The 12,217-nt window shown below is 35.7% G+C and overlaps 1 protein-coding gene across 1 annotated transcript in view; it reads right to left on the bottom strand.

Annotated features, from left to right (window-relative positions):
- The window catches only part of sema6ba (sema domain, transmembrane domain (TM), and cytoplasmic domain, (semaphorin) 6Ba), a 132,905-nt gene that overhangs the window by 42,568 nt on the left and 78,120 nt on the right, over nt 1-12,217 (bottom strand). Inside the window, exons 10-11 of the mRNA XM_056481512.1 lie at nt 6,279-6,410; nt 3,142-3,291 (exon numbers count right to left, since the gene is read on the bottom strand). Of these exons, the coding sequence (XP_056337487.1) occupies nt 3,142-3,291; nt 6,279-6,410 (282 nt within the window). The remainder of the gene's footprint in view (nt 1-3,141; nt 3,292-6,278; nt 6,411-12,217) is intronic.

The following is a 12,217-nucleotide window of genomic DNA, read 5'->3' as shown; positions in this document are numbered from 1 at the left end:
TCTAAGAATATTCTAAGAATGTTTTGCTAACATTGTGAAACTTTTATAACCATTAAACAATTAAAGACACATTTCATTTTGCAGTTATTAAAGATAATTTATGGAACCATTACTTTTTCCATTAGTTTTCAGAAAAAAGTTCAATGAATGATGTACAGCAGGACTATTCAATTGGCAGCCCGCGAGCCGAACTTGGCCGCCGAGGCAATTTGTTCCAGCCCTCCAAATAGAAGTGACGTGCATCTGTTCAATACAGCACGAGCTGCAGTTGAAGGCTGAGCAGAGCATGAGTCACCTGACATTAAGCGAGTGAGTGGCGTGATCAGCCGAAAATATTTGGACACTTGATCATAAAGGCCTCTCAATGCCGCGTTTCTGTTGCACGAAACGAAACTGCTACAAAATTATGCTACCTGTGGGTTAGTTTAAAGTTCCGAGCTTATACACCAAGGCTAATACGCACGCACACTGGATTAACTACAGCAGTGGGTCATTCACATATCGCGTCTTTTCCGCACGCAATTTTGTTATTTCCAATGTAAGAATATATGCGTGCGCAGGCGGAGCGACGTGCTCGCACCTTCCAGGTACATCCAGTAGAAAACATCTTAGCGGTGAGTGTTGTGCGTGGCTTTCAGTGCAACGTAAATAAAAGACATGTTAGACGAATTATTATAAATTATTAAAATGATTATATATGTATGAACGCAGATGATGACAACAGTTCATTTAAATACTTACTTTATATAAAGCTTAAATTTACATTAGACATGATAACCGTGAAACCATGATTATTCTTCAGACTATATAATCGTACAACCAAAATCTATAATTGCTGCATCCCTAATTGTACTGCAGTTCAAAACACAACACATGAATGTGTCTGAATGTAGAAGAAGCCTACTTAAGCAATGCACTGCTTTTGTTGTGCTTTTAAATAAAACATTTGAATATGTTTATAAAAAGCTAGATTGTACAATGCAGTGATATTATGTAGTTTCAAAATACAAAATATATACATTTTTTAATGTAGAAAAATCCAACGTGGGTGTCTTAAGGAGCAAAAATGCAACATATGGGCTCTTATATGCTGTTGTGTCATCACACACATTGCAAGTCATATCTCTCTGACCCCTCATTTAGGATGCTTTTCAAGAACTGGCCCCCATGACAAACTAATTGAATATATTTTTTCTAAAGAACATTTGATAACTTTAAGCCAACATTTTATTAAAGGGGACCTATAATGCAAAAACCACTTTTAAATCATTTTAACACCGTTCTGTGGAAACAGTCTATGATTATAACCAGCTTCTAATGATAAAAATGTATTAATAAAATTTTTTATAATCAGACTTGATAAAAACAGTCTGCAGAAACACTTTGATTGACATTCTCCCTTTGTACGTGTCATCAGAGGGAGAAAGCCCCACCCATTAGTAACAATCTCTCCCTCATTAGCATAGGACGTTAGTCATGTTTTTGAATCTGCCACTATGCTGACACACAGGCATTTGTAGCCCCGCCCTTTTTTGAAAAGAGCACAATTTCAATCGAATTTAAAGCGACAGTCACCAAAGGGGTGATTTCAACGAGTTATAAAACATCATTTGTTTGGAATTTTGAGCTGAAACTTCACATACACATTCTAGGGACATCAGAGACTTATTTTACATCTTATAAAAAGGGGCATAATAGGTTCCCTTTAACATTACCGAAAAGGGTTTGTTTACAACTTTGAGAGAACTTTGGCAGAATGCAAGTATGTTCCAAGAACATTCTCTGTTAGCTGTAGGGTTAACTTTTTGTTTTTTGCCAAGGGTCACATCTATGTATGCCATTTATTTTAACTTGAAACATGAATCAGATTTAACAGCTGCTGCTGCTATCTGCTTTAAATTCATTTTGTATTGTTGTTAATATACCTTAAGAGATAATTAAAAGGCAACATGAAAGATTAGATTTGTAAATTCTCTCTCTTTTGAGACTTACAAGATGAATAGGTATAAAAAGGGCTTATTTAGATTAAAGTGCACACAGGTTTTAAATACTCTCTCTGATGGCTCATGCCTACTTTAAATTGTAATTATTTTTTAAACACAACTTTACTTTTATATTTAGGCTTCAAAAACTGAGCTGGCTATTTTTTACTTCAAGCCTTTCAAATCTTTGTGATGAGCAATTCACTAACTTTTTTTATCACTGTAAAAATGGATTTTCTTACTTAAGAGTTTTTGTCTTGTTTCTAGTCCAAATATCAATATATTCTTAAACCAAGAAGCATTTTCTAGACAAAAAAACATTGTGTTGTTTTCAGAAATATGTCAAAAGTAAATACGTTTTTTTTCTTGAAGTGTCAAAGAAAAAAACAAGATTATTTTGCTTACCCCATTGGCATATTATTTAGATTATTTTAAGGAAAAAATTCACTTAATTTGGCATATTATTTCTGAAACAAGACAATATTTTTATTGTTTGTCTAGAAAATAGACTTTAATTTAAGCATTTTTAGATATTTGGACTAGAAACAAGCCAAAAAACATTTTTTTTTTGCAGTGATATAAATTTAATGAATTAAATGTCGTAATATATACACGAATAATGAATTAAATGTCCACCTTTTTCTCACTCACACAATCAGAACAACACCACCTTCCTTTGGGACTATTTACCTCTAGTTTTAGTGAAAGAACCCAGCGGCCATTTCAATCTTTTTTTTAAAGCAAGGTGATTTATTGATAGATTTTCTTCTCTGCTCACAGATGTTTTGCTTCGGTTACTCTGTGAGTCTGAAGGCCTCAGGCAATTTACTCTCCGTGGAAGCACTTCTGGAGTTCAGATTTATAATTTAACTAAGGTATTTTTTCCCCACTAACCTTGAGAGACGACATAGGAGCGCTTTTAACGCAGAATTATGTCCATCGAGTATAGATGCTACAAACATTAGCCCTTCTCTAGAGCTCTGGCTTTGATTCTTGATATATCAGCCAATTTCTGTTTCAAGCAGCGCCGCTTTTAGGAAGCCTTGAGAAATTTTGCTTCACCTTTTCAACTCTCAGCAACACACTTCATGTAACAAGCATCTTGGGGTTTGCTGATATATCCTGTTTCCTTTTTTTGTTTTGTTTTCTTTTTTCTTACCGGACCATGGTCTTGACTATCCAGGGTCTGTGTCCCAACAAAGGAACCGCTTCGTCCATCAGAGGATGGATTTTGATGAAATTAAGCACTTCATCAGGGAGGGTGTTGGAGGTGCTGAATCTGGAGCCCTGGACAGCACATCCTCCAGGCCTTAGAGAGTAACACATCCACATATACTATATAAACATTTCTAAACTGAACGCTTTAAAATGTGCTGTACAAAAACATTATATACATTTGAATGAATTAATTACAGTTTTTCTCAGTGGCTTTGGTGCATTTCTCACATTTCTCACTTTACATTTGCACAACAGGTAATGCATTTCTCAAAACAAATAGTCATTTGTGCACATCATAGTAGCAGTTTCTCATTCCTACCAACAAATTGCAAATGCTTTTGGACATGCGTCAATTGCTTTCATACAACTCTCGGCTGTTTTATAACATTATCATTTGTGTCACGATCACGAGCGATCGTAACTTCATAGATCGCTGTATCTCTTTCACAATAACCTATGGACTACAAATCCGTCACTCATGGACTACATTTTCATACATGCACTCCGTCCACAAACACGCATGCTTCCTCATTTTGACTGATTCCACTTGCACCACCTGAGGATTGTCAAAGACTGATTACACACACTACTTAAGCAGCACACACACACTCACTTCCCTTGCTGAGTCTTGTTATCTGTAAAGTGACAATTCAACGCGTTTCCTTAGTCTTGTTTCTCTGTGTGTTTACCCTAGCCTTGTTCCTAGTTATCCCTGTCTGCCGCCTGCCTTCCGACCTCTCGCCTGATACCTTTGACTACGATTCTGGGCTGCCTTTATACATCTGTTTGCACCTGTGTTGACCTTTGCTTACCTGACTTTGAATAAACCTACAAGAGGATCCTAAATTCAGTCGTCTGTGTCACTCCCCGTGTTACAATTTGCTTATGCCATGTCAGTCAAAATTAACTAAACTTGTGAATGCTGAATAGTCATTCCATATAAAACTAATAGTCCTCATTTCATTACTTGAGTGATTACATACAAAAATGTTGAACTAGCTGTCAAAATCTGTCAAGCTAATTTTATAAAAAAAACTTTAATCTTTTTTTTCTGAAAATGTCTTCTAAATTGATCAATTTCATGAATGATTTACAGACCCGTGTTTGTTGTAGGTTCAGTTCCAATATGAACTGTAATATTGTTTACAGTTGTGCACAGCTCTACACAAAGGAAGTTTATGTTTGTTGTAAATAAGAATATAGTTATTCTTTTGCACAATGCTGTGAATAAATTGGAATTACAAAGAGCAAATGCAGTAAAAATGTGAAACACACATATTCAATGTCTATTACTCAGATACCTCACTAAATGCAGTGATGTCTAACTTTACTGTAGTTTTCAAATGGCTGTGCAAATAGTATCTAGGGCTGTCTTGAGCATGTTCATGAAGTGTCAGCAAAATCTGGAATCTTTTCAGGAAGTGACTTTTTTGCATTGAAAAAAATGTACAGAGTAAACTGTCATCATATAAACATGACAAAAACCATTTGACTATCATGTTCATAAACAATGGTGTCAGGACTTTTCATCTTGACCACACTGACACTTTCATTGACATCAATACTTGCTTTTGAGGAATGAGCTCTCCATTTTGAGCAAGTGACACGCTTTTGCAGGTTATCAACTAGGTTTTGCAGTTTGTACTAATTGTTTTGAGAAATGCATTAACTGTTGTACAAATGTAAATAGTGTTGTGAGAAATGCAGCAGAGCCACTGAGAAAAACTGTAAATATCAGACAGACATACATATATACATACATACGTACACACAGACAGATAAGTAGATAGATGGATAGACAGGTAGGTATGTAGGTAGGTAGGTGGATGGATAGATGGATGGATGGATGAACGGACAGACAGACACATAGACAGACAGACAGACACATAGACGGACGGATGGACAGACAGACAGATAGATAGACAGATAGATAGATAGATAGATAGATAGATAGATAGATGGATAAAATGATAGATTGATGGATAGATGAAATGATGGATGGATGGATGGATGGATGGATGGATGGATGGATGGATGGATGGATGGATGGATGGATGGATGGATAGATAGACGTATAGATAGAATTACAAAATGATAGATAGACAGACAGACAGATAGATGAAAGAATGATTAATTGAATGAACGAATGAATGAATGGATGGATGGATGGATGGATGGATGGATGGATGGGTGGATGGGTAGACAGATGAATGGAAGAATTAATAGATTGTTAAATAAATGAATGAATGAACAATAGAACGAACGAACGGATGGATGGATGGATGGTTGGATGGGTGGATGGGTGGATGGGTAGACAGATGAATGGAAGAATTAATAAATTGCTAGATAGATGAATGAATGAATGAATGAATAAATAATAATGTATAGATAGATAGAACAATACAAACATAGAATTAAAATAAGTATTAATAGATTAACAGATATGGATAGATAGATGGATGGGTTGGTGGGTCGCTAGACAGATGAACAGAAGAATGAATAGATTGATAGATGAAATAACAAAAAAAGATGGATGAATGAATAAAATCATCTTTGATCTATTATTGGATGACAAAAAATGAATCAATGGATGGATGGATAAAAAATGGATGGAGGGATGGATAGATGGATGGATAGATAAACGAATAATTAAATGAATAAATGAATGGATGGATGGATGGATAGACAGATGACTGAAAAAATTAATAGACTGATAGATGAATGAATGGATATATGGATGGATGGATGGATGGGTTGGTGGGTCAGTAGACAGATGAATAGAAGAATGAATAGATTAATAGAAGAAATAAAAATTAAAGGATGATGAATGGATAAAATCATCTTCGATCCACAAATGGATGACAAAAAAATTAATCAGTTGATGGATGGATAAAAAAAATGGATGGAGAAATGGATGGATAGACGAAAGAATGATTAATTGAACAAACGAACGAATGAATGGATGGGTGGATGAATGGAAAAATTAATAGATGGATGGATGGATGGATGGATGGATGGATGGATGGATGGATGGATGGATGGATGAGTAATACTGTATGTTGATGGACAGACAGATACCTTGGTCGTGGCACCAGTTCATCAGGTACTGGTGTCCATATGGATTCTGGTGATTTCTGCTCTTTGAATCTGCCCTCAAACACACGTGCCAGCTGCTGCATGTCAAACGCACACACCGCAGAGCCAGGGATGCTGAGTAAAGACACAGAGCAGAGCAGGTCAAGACACATCACTGATCCAATCCACACCCTGAACACACACTCACACACACACACACACTCATACATTTTCACACATGCTGTTACCCTAAGCCAAAGTGACATGTCGCAACAGCCCCATTGGTTTTTCTGGAGCTGACAGACTAATCGACCAATCTGCCTCTACAGCATCTCATTATAGAGCGTCTCCACACACACTCGCATCAGATTGATCAAATTCAGTTTGATGAGAGTTAAAGTGACCCAATAAGCTCACCACACTTACATAACACTGTTTTATACAACTGAAGCTACAGTCATGTCCAAAAATAGGTCTTGGCACTTCTTAAAATTGATCAAATAAAAAAATAAATGAAATAAAAAAATATATAAATAAAAAAATAAAAAAATAAGGGCAGCATGTTGGCACAGTGGGTAGTACAATTTCCAAAAACAGTTTTCCAGTGTTGGGTTGCAGCTGGAAGGGCATCCGCTGCGTAAAACATGTGCTGGATAAGTTGGTGTTTCATTCCACTGTGGCGACCCCTGATTAGTAAAGGGACTAAGCTGAAAAGAAAATGAATGAATGAAAGAAAATAAATAAATAAATAAATAAATAAATAAATGATTTCGGCGTTTGTCAGACCCCCCATGAGCGTGATTTCGGCGTTCGTCAGACCTGCACCCCAAACCTCTCTTGAGCATGATTTCGTCCGCGGAAACATCCTCCCCTACTTTGCGATCGCCGCCCACCCAATATCATCCCCCCTCGATCTTCACTTTGCGATCGCAACTGTCCCGCCCCCTCCCCCCTCCCCCTTTGAGCATGATTTTGTCCCCGGAAACATCCTCCCTTACTTTGCGATCGCCGCCCACCCAATATCACCCCCCCTCGATCTTCACTTTGCGATCGCAACTGTCCCGCCCCCGACCCCCCTCCCACCCTTGAGCATGATTTTGTCCCCGGAAACATCCTCCCTTACTTTGCGATCGCCACCCACCCAATATCATCCCCCCTCGATCTTCACTTTGCGATCGCAACTGTACCGCCCCGACCCCCCTCCCCCCTTGAGCATGATTTCGTCCGCGGAAACATCCTCCCCTACTTTGCGATCGCCGCCCACCCAATATCACCCCCCCCTCGATCTTCACTTTGCGATCGCAACTGTCCCGCCCTCCCCCCCTTGAGCATGATTTTGTCCCCGGAAACATCCTCCCTTACTTTGCGATCGCCGCCCACCCAATATCACCCCCCCTCGATCTTCACTTTGCGATCGCAACTGTCCCCCCTCTACCCCCTTGAGCATGATTTCGTACCCGGAAACAACTGGATTTCGTTCCTGGATCTACCAACTACCTGTGATGTTATTTCAATGACAAATGTCATGAGCGCAGTATACAAGTCGAGATCGCATTCATGTAACACGAGCGTGTGAATCTCTGTGCTCGAGCGCCAATTTCCTCTGTTCTTGGATTTCTTGCACACCCTCAAATACACTGCTCAAGTGCAGATTTTCTTGTGCGCTCTCAAAAAAACGCTGCTGAAGTGCGATTTAGTGCGTTTATGTAACGTGTATGTCTCCAACATTTATTAGATTTGCTAGGAATATTTATGAATGTCTCCAATAGACCTACAGAGCGGCATTAACGCGTCCTGGAGTAAAGTGAAACGGCTTTAAACTCCAGCAAGATGAAGTCATTGTATGCAGAGCCACAGACCTTTATCTATAAATAAAATACAATTACGGAAACTGTGTTGATCATAACTGAAAGCTACACCGTGTTTGCTGGCCTCACGCATCACGCACCTGTCAGTCAGTCAATACGTCACCTTAAAGGGTTAAACAAATAACGCACAGCCGTACGGTTACAGAAAAGTTTGCGCTGTTATAATTCACTTACCCTTTAAAACCTATTGGTGCGATTATAACCCGCTATTAAAAAAACGGCTAAATGTTTTGAATGAGAAGCTGTAATGTAGTCGTGGCGGGATGAATTTTGGTGTGGAGCCTCACTATTGAAGAATGAAACCATGCTTTTCACATATAGATAAATGGACAGACAGAGAAAGACAGACAGAGAGACAGACTGGATCTATAAAACACCTTCTGAGCTTCATGTAAGAAATACTTCTCTGGAAAGACACAAGATTGAATTAATGATGACAGTTTTATTCACATGGCGAATTCTTCCTTTTAAAAGAGAACGACTGGAAAAAATATATATAGCAGCAAAATATTACGGCTTGATGCACATGAAACACAAAGGAAATCGTAGATCAGTCAGACACCGAAGAAAAGTGTAAAGTGAACTGCCAGGATGGACAAGTGTGGTGTGTATGTGTGTGTGAGTGTGTGTGTCTGCAGGTGTTCACCATGTGTTCTAGGGCAGCTTGTCTTTCTCTCTGTCTCCCAACAGCAGGAGGTCAGATGGACGGTTGAGGAAACTTGGATCCTCTTCTGTGTCCAGATTTCAGCCACACCAGCACAACAAATCGCACCCAAGGCTGCTTTTGGCACGCAAGCTCACTGAAAATATGAAGGGATCGATTCTGGCATGCTCTGAAGCGTACGGTTTAATCAAAATGAACTCTTAATCACTGTCGTTTGGGGTCAGTAATTTTTTAAATGCTATTGATTCAGCACAGAGATTTATTAAATAAATCAAAAGCGACAGTAAAAACGTTTAGTGTGTAAAATGATTGAAAGAACTGTATTTTTTATTTTTTATTTTTATTTATTTTAATTCAAAATGAGTTCTTTTGATCTTTTTATGTCACTTTTTTTCCTTAAAAATATTGTTAATTATTTAATTAGACCAAATTCTATTTTCAATATACATTGACAAAGAAAGTGCACTTGCTGTATTTACAGTAATGCATTTTATTTAGATTTTGTTGAGCATTACAGGCTTTTCAAATGCAATTATACCTAAATTATACCTATAACTAAATTTCTTATTAAAATAAAGACTTGTATATTTTTAACGTCACATTTTTTGGTTTTCTTTTACTACATTAACATAATTAAATGAATTTAAGGCTGCGCCATAAATAACTGTACTATATTTTTGAGCGAATGTATCCTTTATTTTGGAAATAGCTTTGAAAAAGCAACATTTTGAGATCTATTTAACCAAATAAAAGTAATTTTGTCCTCTTTACTTTTCTGGAGTGTAGCGCATGTAAAGCCAAAACTAATTAATCAGACATTTAATCTTAATTATTTATATTTCTGACAAGCTTTTGTTTATTCCATAACAAAAACGTGATTTTTAAATCAATTTAATTTTACTTGTCCATAAAAAATATCATTTTTCTCTTTACTTTGCTTAGGAGTGTGTTACATGTAAAAATATATACATAATTAATCAAATATGCATAATTAATAAAAACTAATTATGATTAATTATCATACTTCCTATGAACTTTTTTTATTATTATTCATTATAACAAGTTATGGTTATTAGTCATATTTCCTACAAGGTTTTATGCATGCTTATAACAACTGTCATTCGCTCAGTTATGGCATTTTAAATCCAAAGATGACATTGTTTGTCATGACAACTTGACATAAACAAATACATCACAAGCTGTTTTGCCTTTGTCATGACAACTTGACATTACCTGTCATAAATCTGTCATAAGCATGATTGTCATGAGGCTGTTATCAATATATCGTGAATTTTATAACAGCCTCATTAATATTATTACTACAGTCTTACAAGCTACATTTTGTCAATAAATATTATTGACACTGTTAAAAATAGTTTGAGACATTTTAATAACAAGTGCAGTTTGTTCCACTGAAAACATAATCAGAAACAAATTCACAACCCAATTATAATGGCCTCATGACAATCATGTTTATGACAGTTTTATGACAAGTTATGTTGCCTTTGTAATGTCAAATTTCTGATGCCTTTGTTTATGTCAAGTTGTCATGACAAGGAATGTCATCTTTGCATTTAAAATGTAATAACTGAGCGAATGACACTTCATAACAGTTGTCTTAAGCATGCATAATATCTCATTCATAATTATGGCATGTGTTGGCAGTCTTATGAACAACCCTTCAAGTATAGGGTTACCGCAAAAGAGCAAAACACACAGGCAGAACCACAGTAAACAGCAGAAAGGGAGTTTGAATCACAGAAGCAGGTTGTTGGACCGTGTCTGCATTCACACATGTCCCATCAGCTGCTCTCAGGACATGTGTGCTTGGACTGATTTGGCCAGTTTTGTCTGGTGTCCCGCTGGAAGAGAAGCTTGTCTACGCCTCTCACCTGACACCAGACCTGCTGAGCCAATGCTGGACAACATTTGGCCAAATCTGAACTCTAATAAGCCAGACCTCGTGTGTTTATCTTCAATGACAGAGACATTTTGTCCCAGACAGGGAGCTTATCCTTTTTATCCCTTAATGGTCTTAGAAATCTGTAAACCATGACTTGTGGAAGTTTATATGCCTTGTAAATTATTGGTACTGAAACGTGCCAATAAATGAGTTCATTAAAACGTGTAATTACTATGGATTATTCAACTCAATATTTGTCCGTTTTATTTACATATGTATCTGTATAGGGTGGCATGGTGGCTCAGTGGTTAGCACTGTCGCCTCACAGCAAGACGGTTGCTGGTTCAAGTCCCAGCTGCATCAGTTGGCATTTCTGTGTGGAGTTTGCATGTTCTTCCCGTGTTGGCGTGGGTTTCCTCTGGGTGCTCCGGTTTTCCCCACAGTCCAAAGACATGCGCTATTGGTGAATTGAATTAACTAAATTGCATTTGAGAGTGTATGGGTGTTTCCCAGTACTGGATTGCAGCTGGAGGGCATCTGCTGCGTGAAACATATGCTTGAAAAGTTCATTTCGCCGTGGCTGTAGAATATCTGTATAAAGATCTATATAATTTATCTGTATAAGTACAACATTTTCTAACTCAACATTTGTGCATTATTTAATTAATATTTCTGTTATATTTTATATAAAATACTTTGTCATGAACATTTGCATTATTTTACTCAATATTTTCACAATATTTTAAAGTGTCTTTTGTTTTAAGGTAAATCATATATATATTTTAATTGATTTATTATTGATTTATTTATAACATTTTAAATCAGCTTATGACAATATATAGAATAACAATTAAAAAATAAAAATTCAAAAAGTATATTTTTTATAAATATTTGTATTTATTTACATATAATTTTTTGTCTTTAAGTTTAAAGTAATATGTTTTTCACAAAAAAACTTTAGATTTGATATATTTTTGATATTATTTTAAGCATCAATTCCTTATTTCCATACATGTTTGACTTTATTTATTCTTGCAGAAAATAAAAGAAGATATTCTGAGGAATTACTAAAAAAATACTTAAACAAAACAATTCTTGTTACACAAAAATACAACTGACATAAATATAATTTTTTAATTATTAATATTCTTTACAATGTTTAGGTGTTAAATAAAATAAATAAAAAATAATTAAATAAATTTATAAAAAAATTATTTAATGATGAAATATTATTTAATATTTACATTTATTTATTTATTGTTTATTAATTAGTATGTTTTCATTATTTATTATTAGGATTTATATTTTTATTTTTTATTTATGTTATTTTTCCAAGAACATTATTCTTAAAAAATGGTATGTGTTAAATCAACAACTAAATATATTAATATTTTATGTGACAATTAAATATTAGCAGTTCATATTTAAATTTATTAATTGATTAATTTGGTTTAATGTTTAATTAATTTCATTAATATTATTCTTTAAAAAAACTATGCGTTAAAAA

Source organism: Danio aesculapii, chromosome 2 (genome assembly GCF_903798145.1).
Source record: "Danio aesculapii chromosome 2, fDanAes4.1, whole genome shotgun sequence".
In the NCBI taxonomy this organism is placed as follows: Eukaryota; Metazoa; Chordata; class Actinopteri; order Cypriniformes; family Danionidae; genus Danio; species Danio aesculapii.
This window is presented reverse-complemented; position numbering and strand designations above follow the sequence as displayed.